Raw genomic sequence first — 13,542 nt, forward strand, 5'->3', positions numbered from 1 at the left:
TTTTTGTAACTTAGTTCTTTTTTTATTTTTTGTACTTTAGTTAGTTTATTTAATTGTATTTATTTGTAGGTATTTTATGTAATTAATTTATTGATAGTGTAGTGTTAGGTTTAATTGTAGATAATTGTAGGTAGTTTAATTTATTGATAGTGTAGTGTTAGGTTTAATTGTAACTTAGGTTAGGATTTATTTTACAGGTAATTTTGTAATTATTTTAACTAGTTAGCTATTAAATAGTTATTAACTATTTAATAGCTATTGTACCTGGTTAAAATAAATACAAAGTTGCCTGAAAAATAAATATTAATCCTAAAATATCTACAATATAATTATAATTTATATTGTAGCTATATTAGGGTTTATTTTACAGGTACGTATTTAGCTTTAAATAGGAATAATTTATTTAATAAGAGTTAATTTATTTTGTTGGATAAAAATTATATTTAACTTAGGGGGGTGTTAGTGTTAGGGTTAGACTTAGCTTTAGGGGTTAATAAATTTAATAGACTAGCGGTGAGGTCCGGTCGGCAGATTAGGGGTTAATACTTGAAGTTAGGTGTCGGTGATGTTAGGGAGGGCAGATTAGGGGTTAATACTATTTATTATTGGGTTATTGAGGCGGGAGGGAGGCGGATTAGGGGTTAATACATTTATTATAGTAGCGGTGAGGTCCGGTCGGCAGATTAGGGGTTAATAAGTGTAGGTAGGTGGCGGCGACGTTGGGGGCGGCAGATTAGGGGTTAATAAATATAATATAGGGGTCGGCGGTGTTAGGGGCAGCAGATTAGGGGTACATAAGTATAACGTAGGTGGCGGCGGTGTGCGGTCGGCAGATTAGGGGTTAAAAAAATTTAATAGAGTGGCGGCGATGTGGGGGGACCTCGGTTTAGGGGTACATAGGTAGTTTATGGGTGTTAGTGTATTGTAGAGCACAGTAGTTAAGAGCTTTATGAACCGGCGTTAGCCCAGAAAGCTCTTAACTCCTGGCTTTTCTCTGCGGCTGGAGTTTTGTCGTTAGATTTCTAACGCTCACTTCAGCCAAGACTCTAAATACCGGCGTTAAAAAGATCCCATTGAAAAGATAGGATACGCAAATGGCGTAGGGGGATCTGTGGTATGGAAAAGTCGCGGCTGGAAAGTGAGCGTTAGATCCTTACCTACACGACTCTAAATACCAGCGGTAGCCCAAAACCAGCGTTAGGAGCCTCTAACGCTGGTTTTGACGGCTAACGCAGAACTCTAAATCTAGGCGCATATGTTTTGGTGTTCAGTCACAGAATATATTGTATAAAACAGTAGTTAGTAAATGAGACAGTTTGCCAAGGCACCAAAATACACCTTTACTAATCAAATTACTCTATAGAGAGGAGTCCAAGGCAGAATGTGGAGTTGTAAGATATTTAGAGAATTTTAATTTAAAAAAAAAAAAAAAAACTTTCACTAATAAAACAAAATGAAAGTCTCTTCTAGATCACTAGGAAATCGCACTTTCCTGCCTGATCTTTACATTATTGAATAATAATTATATTGTTAGGTTGTCACCTTAGAGAAATTTTTGCCAAGCCCTACCCAATGGTTACAGAACAATAGTATAGTATATCTAAAAATGCTCCTATTGTATTTTATAAGTTTGAACAAAATACATTTATTTCTTCACAGGGAAAATCTAAAGCTATAAAAATTCTAACCAGGCTAACAATTATAGCGTCAGACCCATCTCACTGCAATGTATTGGTATGTATATTTCTTCTTCCATTGTTGTTATATGGGCATAAAAGCCAATAGTATGCTGGGTTCACATAGCTCCAATATACTTTTTTAACACACCTATTTACAAGATCAAAAACAGGGCATTATTCAATCTCAGAGCCTACGCAGGAGCTGATAGCTGCATGTGCACTGAGCTATGCGGCTATGTATGCTCTGAGATTGCCACCTTAGGGAATTTTTAGAGTTGATTGTGTTAAAAATGACTGATTGTGCTTAACACTACAATATATATTTCAGGGTGCAATGCAATAATGTGCAGCAGCTATTCATCCCTAGCAAGCTATTGAGTTGTATATCTCTTTGCTGCTATTCAGGGGCAGAACTACCATTGGTGTAGCAGATGCATCAACACCAGGGCCCAAGTACTGGAGGGGGCCAATATCATCCAGTATTTACATTGACAGGTGCAGAATGGGGCCCCCCAAAAAATGTTTGCACCAAGGCCTTCTGATGAGTAGGTCCGATACTGCTGCTATTATATGTACATTAAGAAATTATATACTCTGTAAAAGTTATCTCTCGTAAACAGAGAACATCCTCTACAAGTATGAAAGCTGGTTAACAATGTGTAATTAAAGGGACAACCAGTGCAAAAATCATGTACTGTAATTCATTACTGGCCCTAGATAACTGTGTGTTTAACCCCTGCAAAGCAGTAATAAGTAAAGTCCTGCAAGGGAGCTACGAACCTTGCAGTTCCTGAGAAGGCCATGGCTTGTTAGCCAATCAGCCAGTAATTGGTGGGTCACGTAACTGTGTTTGCTTTGTCCTGCTCAATAGTCAAAGCATGTCATTTGTGCATAAGTATATCCCTTTAATATTAGGTTAAATGCCTTATCAATGCAAAGATAATTGTAGCGCTTGCAAAATGTAACTTAACATAACTTTTCTCCAACATTGGTGTGTCCGGTCCACGGTGTCATCCATTACTTGTGGGATATTCTCCTCCCCCACAGGGAAAGGCAAGGAGAGCACACAGCAAGAGCTGTCCATATAGTCCCTCCCAGGCTCCGCCCCCCCAGTCATTCTCCTTGCCGCTCTGAACAGTGCAATACTTTGAATGTATTAAGACACTGTGGTGAAAATTTGGTAAAGATTGGATAATTCCTTCATAGTTTTTCACATATTCAGTAATAAAGTGTGCCCTGTTTAACATTTAAAGAGACAGTAACGGTTTTGTTTTAAAACGGTTTTTGTGCTTTATTAACCAGTTTAAGCCTGTTTAACATGTCTGTACCTTCAGATAGATCATGTTCTGTATGTATGGTAGCCAATGTGGTTCCCCATTCAAATATAGTGTGATAATTGTGCCATTGCGTCCAAACAAAGTAAGGACAGAACTGTCACAAATTGTAAAGTTGCCCAGGATGATTCCTCAGATGAAGGAAGTAGACATAGTTCTACATCATCTCCTTCTGTGTCTATACCAGTTATGCCCGCGCAGGCGACCCCTAGTACTTCTAGCGCGCCAATGCTTGTTACTATGCAGTAATTGACGGCAGTAATGGATAACTCCATAGCTAATATTTTATCCAAAATGCCAGCATTTCAGAGAAAGCGCGATTGCTCTGTTTTAAACACTGTAGAGCAGGAGGGCGCTGATGATAATTTTTCTGTCATACCCTCACACCAATCTGAAGTGGCAGTGAGGGAGGTTTTGTCAGATGGGGAAATTTCTGATACAGGAAGAATTTCTCAGCAGGCAGAACCTGATGTTGTGACATTTAAATTTAAATTAGAGCATCTCCGCGCATTACTTAAGGAGGTACTATCTACTCTGGATGATTGTGACAATCTGGTCAACCCAGAAAAATTGTGCAAGATGGACAGTTCCTTGAGGTCCGGTGCACCCTGATGCTTTTCCGATACCTAAACGGGTGGCGGACATAGTGAATAAGGAGTGGGAGAAGCCAGGCATACCTTTTTGTCCCTCCTCCTATATTTAAGAAATTGTTCCCTATGGTCGACCCCAGGAAGGACACATGGCAAACAGTCCCTAAGGTTGAGGGGGAGTTTTCTACTCTAGCCAAGCGCACGACCATTCCTATTGAGGACAATTGTGCTTTCAAAGATCCTATGGATAAAAAATTGGAGGGTTTGCTTAAAAAGATTTTTGTACAGCAAGGTTACCTCCTTCAACCTATTTCGTGCATTATTCCTGTCACTACAGCGGCGTGGTTCTGGTTCGAGGAACTGGAAAAGTCGCTCAGTAGGGAGACTCCGTATGAGGAAGTCATGGACAGAATTTACGCACTTAAGTTAGCTAATTCCTTTATTTTAGACGCCGCTTTGCAGTTAGCGAGGTTAGCGGCAAAAAATTCAGGGTTTACAATTGTGGCACGCAGAGCGCTCTGGCTAAAGTCTTGGTCGGCGGATGTATCTTCCAAGACAAAATTGCTTAATACCCCTTTCAAAGGTAAGACCCCTTTTGGGCCAGAATTGAAAGAGATTATTTCAGTCATCACTGGGGGAAAGGGCCATGCCCTCCCACAAGATAAACCTTTCAAGGCTAAGAATAAGTCCAATTTTCGTTCCTTTCGCAATTTCAGGAACGGACCGGCTTCCAACTCGGCAGCCTCTAGACAAGAGGGTAACGCTTCCCAGACTAAACCAGCTTGGAAATCAATGCAAGGCTGGAACAAGGGTAAACAGGCCAAGAAACCTGCTGCTGCTACCAAGACAGCATGAAGAGGTAGCCCCCGATCCGGAACCGGATCTAGTAGGGGGCAGACTCTCTCTCTTTGCTCAGGCTTGGGCAAGAGATGTTCAGGATCCCTGGGCACTAGAAATAGTCTCTCAGGGTTATCTTCTAGAATTCAAGGAACTACCCCCAAGGGGAAGGTTCCACATGTCTCACTTATCTTCAAACCAAGTAAAGAGACAGGCATTCTTACATTGTGTAGAAGACCTGTTAAAGATGGGAGTGAAACTCCCAGTTCAAACTGTGGAACAAGGTCAGGGGTTTTACTCAAAAAAAAAAAAAAAAGAGGGAACTTTTAGACCAATTCTGGATTTAAAAATTCTAAACAAATTTCTCAGAGTGCCATCGTTCAAAATGGAAACTATTCGAACGATTTTACCTACAATCCAGGAGGGTCAATTTATGACTACCGTGGATCTAGAGGATGCGTATCTGCATATTCCTATCCACAAATATCATCATCAGTTCCTAAGGTTCGCCTTTCTGGACAAACATTACCTATTGTGGCTCTCCCATTCGGACTAGCCACTGCTCCAAGGATTTTCACAAAGGTGCTCGGGTCCCTTCTAGCGGTTCTAAGACCCAGGGGCATAGCAGTGGCACCTTACTTGGACGACATCCTAATTCAAGCGTCTCTTTCAAAGACAAAGGCTCACACATTGTTCTAGCCTTTCTCAGATCTCACGGGTGGTAGGTGAACATAGAAAAATGTTCCCCGTCTCCGTCAACAAGAGTCCCTTTCTTGGGAACAATAATAGATTCTTTAGAAATGAAGTTTTTCCTGACAGATGTCAGAGAGTCAAAGCTTCTAAACGCTTGTCAAGTTCTTCACTCTGTTCTACGGCCTTCCATAGCTCAGTGCATGGAAGTAGTAGGGTTGATGGTTGCAGCAATGGACATAGTTCCTTTTGCGCGAATTCATCTAAGACCATTACAACTGTGCATGCTCAAACAGTGGAATGGGGACTATACAGACTTGTCTCCAGTGATTCAAGTAGATCAGAAGAGCAGAGACTCACTCCGTTGGTGGCTGACTCAGGATCACCTGTCCCAGGGAATGAGCTTCCGCAGACCAGAGTGGGTCATTGTCACGACCGACGCCAGTCTATTAGGCTGGGGCGCGGTCTGGGATTCCCTGAAAGCTCAGGGTCTATGGTCTCGGGAAGAGTCTCTTCTCCCGATAAACATTCTGGAACTGAGAGCGATATTCAATGCTCTCCGGGCTTGGCCTCAACTAGCAAAGGCCAGATTCATAAGATTCCAATCAGACAACATGACGACTGTTGCTTACTTCAACCATCAGGGGGGAACAAGGAGTTCCCTGGCGATGAGAGAGGTGACCAAGATCATCAAATGGGCGGAGGATCACTCCTACCACCTGTCTGCGATCCACATCCCAGGAGTGGAAAACTGGGAGGCGGATTATCTGAGTCGTCAGACCTTTCATCCGGGGGAGTGGGAACTCCACCCGGAGGTGTTTGCCCAGTTGACCCAATTATGGGGCATTCCAGACATGGATCTGATGGCGTCTCGTCAGAACTTCAAGGTTCCTTGCTACGGGTTCAGATCCAGGGATCCCAAGGCGACTCTAGTGGATGCATTAGTGGCGCCTTGGACTTTCAACCTAGCTTATGCGTTTCCACCGTTCCTTCTCATTCCCAGGCTGGTAGCCAGGATCAAACAGGAGAAGGCCTCGGTGATTTTGATAGCTCCTGCGTGGCCACGCAGGACTTGGTATGCAGACCTGGTGAATATGTCATCGGCTCCACCATGGAAGCTACCTTTGAGACAGGATCTTCTAGTACAAGGTCCATTCGAACATCCAAATCTAGTTTCTCTCCAGCTGACTGCTTGGAAATTGAACGCTTGATTTTGTCTAAGCGTGGGTTTTCGGATTCTGTGATAGATACTCTGGTACAAGCCAGAAAACCTGTGACTAGAAAGATTACCATAAAATATGGAAAAGATATATCTGTTGGTGTGAATCCAAGGGATTCTCATGGAGTAAGATTAAAATTCCTAGGATCCTTTCCTTTCTCCAAGAAGGTTTGGATAAGGGATTATCAGCGAGTTCTCTAAAAGGACAGATTTCTGCTTTATCTGTCTTGTTACACAAACGACTGGCAGCTGTGCCAGATGTTCAAGCTTTTGTTCAGGCTTTGGTCAGGATCAAGCCTGTTTACAGACCTTTGACTCCTCCCTGGAGTCTAAATTTAGTTCTTTCAGTTCTTCAAGGGGTTCCGTTTGAACCTTTACATTCCATAGATATCAAGCTGTTATCTTGGAAAGTTCTGTTTTTGGTTGCTATTCTTCTGCTAGAAGAGTTTCTGCATTATCTGCTCTGCAGTGTAATCCGCCCTATCTGGTGTTCCATTCAGATAAGGTTGTTTTGCGTACTAAACCTGGTTTCCTTCCAAAGGTTGTTTCCAACAAGAATATTAACCAGGAAATAGTTGTGCCTTCTTTGTGTCCGAATCCAGTTTCAAAGAAGGAACGCTTGTTAAACAATTTAGATGTAGTCCGTGCTTTAAAGTTCTATTTAGAAGCAACAAAGGATTTCAGACAAACGTCTTCTCTGTTTGTAGTTTATTCTGGCAAGAGGAGAGGTCAAAAAAGCTACTGCTACCTCTCTTTCCTTTTGGCTGAAAAGCATCATACGATTGGCTTACGAGACTGCCGGACGGCAGCCTCCTGAACGAATCACAGCTCACTCTACTAGGGCTGTGGCTTCCACATGGGCCTTCAAGAACGAGGCTTCTGTTCATCAGATATGTAAGGCAGCGACCTGGTCTTCTCTGCACACTTTGTCCAAATTCTACAAATTTGATACTTTTGCTTCTTCGGAGGCTATTTTTGGGAGAAAGGTTTTGCAAGCCGTGGTGCCTTCTGTTTAGGTAACCTGATTTGCTCCCTCCCTTCATCCGTGTCCTAAAGCTTTGGTATTGGTTCCCACAAGTAATGGATGACACCGTGGACCGGACACACCAATGTTGGAGAAAACAGAATTTATGCTTACCTGATAAATTACTTTCTCCAACGGTGTGTCCGGTCCACGGCCCGCCCTGGTTTTTTAATCAGGTTTGAAGAATTTCTTTCTCTATACACTACAGTCACCACGGCACACTATAGTTTCTCCTTTTTTTCTCCTAACCGTCGGTCGAATGACTGGGGGGGCGGAGCCTGGGAGGGACTATATGGACAGCTCTTGCTGTGTGCTCTCCTTGCCTTTCCCTGTGGGGGAGGAGAATATCCCACAAGTAATGGATGACACCGTGGACCGGACACACCGTTGAAGAAAGTAATTTATCAGGTAAGCATAAATTCTGTTTTTTTGTTGCTATAGCGATCCGCATCTCCATCTACAAGACTGTATGACATTGTGGCAGTTTATCCTAAGACAGAGAAGTTATTTCATGTAAGTGAAAAGCAGTTTTATATATATTAAAAAAATTATTTGTTTAATGTTCTACAATGGTTATTTATATTTCTTAATATTTCAAAGCTTAAAGGGACAGTTTATCCAACTATTTTTCCCCCATTTAAATAGTTTCCAATGATCCATTTTACCTGCTGGAGTGTATTTACATTGTTTACAAGTATCTCCTTTACCCCTATTTTGGTCTGAGAAATAGCTGATTTAGCTTGTGGTTTCCCAACCTATACTGAAAGTTTTATTACTGGAGTCTCAGCTATTGAATAGCCTAAGTAAACACAGTCAGCAGAAGAAATTAAACTCACAGGGGGGTGCAGGATAGTTAAGCAATACAATTATAATTTCCCATTGTGTGTGTACACAAAGTGATAACATAATGAGATCTGATATTACCTGAAGCTCAACCCATTGTAATAGGCTGTGGTTTAAAAGCACAAAAACAGCTACTTCATATACACAAATAAACATGAAAATGCAATTTCTTACATTTTATACTCAGCAGCTGGTATAACAAGTCTTTGAAAATACATTAATATAAAAACAATTTTACAGTGCACTGTCCCTTTTAGAATTCTTCCAAATTCTCATGAACCATGAATTGCGTTCAATAACTTTTTTTTTTTTTAAAGAAACCATCAAGTGTATCACATGACTTTTTTTTATAATACAACGGACATGACGACAGATGCATTATAGTGTGTAACATTTTGTACTTCTGCTAATAAAACTTAGACAGCATGGACTGTCCTGGTAGTAAGTTGTATTATGTATACTAAATAAATCACCCAAACACTAAGTATGACGTTGCATTGATTAAACACTGGTGATTACAATATCTAATACATATCTACACTTTCTTAGAGGAACAGTAAACACCTTGAGATTTGTATGCAACATGTTTAGTTATGTATAATGAAAAAACTTTGCAATATACTTCCATTATTTATTTTGCCCCTTTTCATGTAATTTTAGCTCTGAAAGCGGAGCAATTTCTAATTTCCAGAACTTAAACTGCACCCTGCTTACTTGTCAAGGCTAACTCTGCTACATATGTTTCCCTAATTGGCTTTATAAGAGAACTGCTAAACACAATGCACTCTATACTAACATTATAGCCGGGCTAGCCTTGTAGTTTTCAGACTGAACCCCAGATTGGCTCCTCTAAATAAGGCAAATGGTGGGCGGAGTTTGGCTATTGGAAACCAATCGTAGTAAAAACGATGTTAATGTGTTTTACAAACGGTAAGACTTGGCTGCTTTGTTATTCTATATCAACACAACAGAAATGTCTTGTAATTACAAGGCGTTTACTGTCCCTTTTTTAAAGGGATATAAAACAATTGGTATCATTTTTGTAATAAAAAACACTAAGCATTTGGCTATACTTAATATAAATCATTTCAATATATATTGTTCATAAGTTTAAAAAGATTTCACAAATGTTTTAATTATTTGTGCAGTGTACATTATTTCGGGTCACAACCCTACAAGGAAGCTATATCTAGCTTGATGTCATAAGTCCTCTAGAGTAACATGAGCTGGTAACATGAATACTGGAGGAACAGGAAGTCTGTTTTGCCCATGCTCAGTAGATGCAGATTGCAACTTAAGTTATAAACATGTCAGCTCTCCATAAGTGCAGTGGCTATACTAAGCATCTCTAAGTACTCCTTTGGCAAGAACACAAGTTAGTATTTTGCTGTTTTAAAACAATAAGTTTCTTTTTATATTTACTTAGATTTAACACATTTGTTTTTACTAAAAGAGCACTGTTTCATATCCCTTTAAGAAATGTCACGAGCAATTTTTTTTTTTCTTGCAGGCTGCTTGTACCAGCATCGATGTTGACTTAATATGCATCAACGTTACAGAAAAACAGCCATTCTTTTTCAGAAAACCCCCTGTTAATGCAGTAAGATCATATTTTATTACAATTAATACAGATGTTATGACAATGTGACATCAAATGTTTGCTTTAGGTTTTCACGTAGCAGGTTATAATTTCATAGGGATATACAGCAATATAACACTCTTCACACTGGTGTTTTAGACAAACTTGTTATCTGCTTCATACAGGTTCTGTCACCTGCAGTGTTGCTTTTGGGATATATATAAATGCTATGAGGCTAAAGGGATAGTCTAGTCAAAATTAAACTTTCTTGATTCAGATAGAGCATGCAATTTTAAGCAACTTTCTAATTTACCCCTATTATCAATTTTTCTTCGTTCTCTTGGTATCTTTATTTGAAAAAGCAAGAATGTAAGTTTAACAGCCGACCCATTTTTGGTTCAGTATCTGGGTAGCACCTTCTGATTGGTGTCTAAATGTAGCCACCAATCAAGCGCAACCCAGGTGCTGAACTAAAAATGGGCCGGCTCCTAAGCTTACATTCTTGCTTTTTCAAATAAAGACACCAATAGAACAGAGAATAATTTATAATAGGAGTAAATTAGAAAGTTGCTTAAAATTGCATGCTTTATCTGAATCATTAAAGGTTAATTTTGACTAGACTATCCCTTTAATTGACAAGGGAATGTTAATAAATGAGTTATCACAAACATGTGTTAATGTAATTCCAATAAGAATATTTTAATTTGTTTCAGAGAAAAAGAAGTCACATTTAACTTTTGCTTGATTTAGATAGTGTAAATTTAGTAAACTTTCCAATTGACTTTTATGTAATTTACTATTATTAGGTTTATTATGAATGCAAATTCGCAATGAAAAATGGATATTAGTTTTGTTTCCCCAAAACGAATATCCAAATGAATGCACCAACGAAAATCATCAGTATTCATTCATTTTCTTTAAATCACCTTTAAGGGGTGAATACTCAGGTCTAGAGCACTGGAAAGGCGTGCTAACCCTGATCCTTCTTCTATTAGAGCGCCGAATACCAGAGCCTGCGTTAAAGCAGAAGGTCCTTCGACGCAGGCCCTGGGATCCACCGCGCTATGTCTCCTATTAGCATGTCCCGGGCTCTGAGAAGCATCGGGGTTAGCACGCCTCTCTAGTGCGTTAGATGTAAGGATAATGCTACAAGTGAACTTCTTCACCTGTAGGAAAGGAACATTTACAGTTGTTTAACGAAAACAAATGTAAAGGTTCCATGAATATTCAGTATTTTCATTTAAAACGAAACTAATACCGTATAGTGCAGCCTGATGAATATTCAGGAAACAAATTTTGCCAAATATTCGTTTAGAAGTCTATAATTTACCTTTTTCTCTGGTATCCTCTTTTAAAAACTGCCTTTCCTTGATTTACATACATAGGTAGACTCAGGAGTGTGTACATGTCTTAAACACTATGGGCCAGATTACAAGGGGATTGCGCTCCCACTAGAGTGTTAACTCCGCTAGAACTAAGCTTTTTGCTAGTGTCGGGTTGCGCTCGTATTACAAGTTGAAAGTAAACTGTTTTCACTCGGCACTAACCTGACACGCGTAAAAAGCCGAGCTTACAATATTGCGCAAGCATATTCTCAAGTGCGCTAACCCGACATGAAAATATGAATATTCCAATGTTCTTCACATAGCAGAATGTGTTCTCTTTATTCATAAGTACATATTTCTACATATGTTTGACGGTATTTTGGTACAATAAATATCTGTACCTATATAGAAATATAGATACACACACACACACACACACACACACACACACACACACATTGTCAGATATAGATACATATATATATATATATATATATATATATATATATATATATATATATGAGAGAGAGAGAGATATATAGAGATATATATAGAGATATAGAGATATAGATAGAGATAGGAATAGATATATATATCAGACTAGTAAACCTTACCCAGCAACCCCATATTAAGCCCAATTACAAAAAACGCAAGAGTTACCATATCTCCCCAAAACACACACAAACCAATAAATGCAGATAAATAAAGAACAAAGTATATTTAATTAGAGCAATAAAAAAACAAAACAACATCCAATTGATGATAAATCGGTAAATAAAGGAGCATAAACCAGGGATCCCTGATACAATAAATGTCACTAATAAGGGCGTCTCAAAGGAGAACTGAAGTCCTCTATATGTCAACAGATATTAGACCAGAACATATAGTCCATTGATGTTTAAATAGGAAACTTAATAGCCAGTATAATCTTGCAAACGCCTTTGAAACATATTTTAGTAAATATGTATCCAGTATGATTTTCCAAGCACCATTTAGAAATAAAGTGACTATCACAGGTTAATTGCATATGCTTATAAATGTTCACAATAAATAATGGGGAATCCAAATAATTTCACCCCTCCTGCATATGTGTGGATCGAGTATAAGGCAAAATATATCACGGTCCACCTAGAGATCAAGCTCACTGGACTGAGCAGATGGGGATAAGAGTCACTCAGCACCTCCAACTGACAGGTAGAACGTCTCACTAAATTCGCCCACACACAGGCCGGGGGCGGAGCTCTTCTCACCTGTACTCCCAATTTCAAGCCGTAGGTACGACGCTTAGACAGTGTGTTTTCAAAGTACCTGTTGGATGGCTTCAGTCTGTCTTCGTCCCTTCCAGATATGCCACTTGTTATGAAAAGAGAATAGAAGCACCACTTACATAGGGAGGAATCTGGGCTCCTTAATGTATACACACAGCTGTAGTTCCAAACAGCATGGTAGCCGTCAGTAGCGGTATGAACAACTGCTACATGTGTTTCACCCCAGCATCACACAGGGCTTCCTCAGACAAAATCAATTGATGACCATTGACTCGATTTCACTTTATTTATACCGTTCCCCAGGTGAATTTACCATATTTGCTCTAAATCAAATTAAAATACATTGATGTTAATCTTTAAACATTTCTAACGGTTGAGTGATTTTGATTAGGCACACTTATTTTTGTTATCTTCCTGACAACACAAATATATAATTACATTATAATCCATGCGCTCATCATACAGTCTAAAAATGGGGTACAGAGAACATGCTCAATAAATAAGTTACACAATACCACAAACTGCTGTCAAAAATTTATACCTACAACACAATAAATAATTCATAGTATATGATACTTTATATTTATTTGCTGCATAAATGGGAAAAATGGTATGACCTTAATATTCTGACATTAGTTGAAAATAAAATTGAGTTATTTATTTATTTTTTCTATATATTGACCATCCTATAACCTGCTCAATCATCAGTATTTAGTACCCACAATAAACATATATCAGAAAGGGCCTTTAATTTGTCAGGAAGGGGGCATCATTTAATTCTTCATTCAATCCTATAGGTTGCAGTGTATTTAAATTATAGATCCACTTGCATTCTGATTTCAGAAGTAAGTTATCCCAATTTCCTCCCCTCTCAGTAATATCAATCAGTTCTAGGCCCATACATTTTAAATCCTGATCACTGCTGTTGTGTACTTCACAAAATATATGGTAACTTGTATTTTTTTGTAATTGGGCTTAATATGGGGTTGCTGGGTAAAGTTTACTAGTTGCTCTTTTTCGGTTATAATTTCATTGTCTAAACCTCCGTGCACCTTGGTCTCCACAACATTATTTTTCTATTGTGGGACCTTTGTCCATAGCCAAATATATCCCTCAGCAGCTGGTGCAATCTTATTAATAGATATATTTATATA

At 39.1% G+C, this 13,542-nt stretch overlaps 1 protein-coding gene across 1 annotated transcript in view; it reads left to right on the forward strand.

Moving 5' to 3' along the window:
• Nucleotides 1–13,542, forward strand: part of RPP30 (ribonuclease P/MRP subunit p30) — a 110,745-nt gene that overhangs the window by 13,942 nt on the left and 83,261 nt on the right. The window contains exons 5-7 of the mRNA XM_053692321.1: nucleotides 1,660–1,734; nucleotides 7,815–7,886; nucleotides 9,727–9,816. Of these exons, the coding sequence (XP_053548296.1) occupies nucleotides 1,660–1,734; nucleotides 7,815–7,886; nucleotides 9,727–9,816 (237 nt within the window). The remainder of the gene's footprint in view (nucleotides 1–1,659; nucleotides 1,735–7,814; nucleotides 7,887–9,726; nucleotides 9,817–13,542) is intronic.

The sequence above is a fragment of the Bombina bombina genome, chromosome 9, assembly GCF_027579735.1.
Source record: "Bombina bombina isolate aBomBom1 chromosome 9, aBomBom1.pri, whole genome shotgun sequence".
Taxonomy (NCBI): domain Eukaryota; kingdom Metazoa; phylum Chordata; class Amphibia; order Anura; family Bombinatoridae; genus Bombina; species Bombina bombina.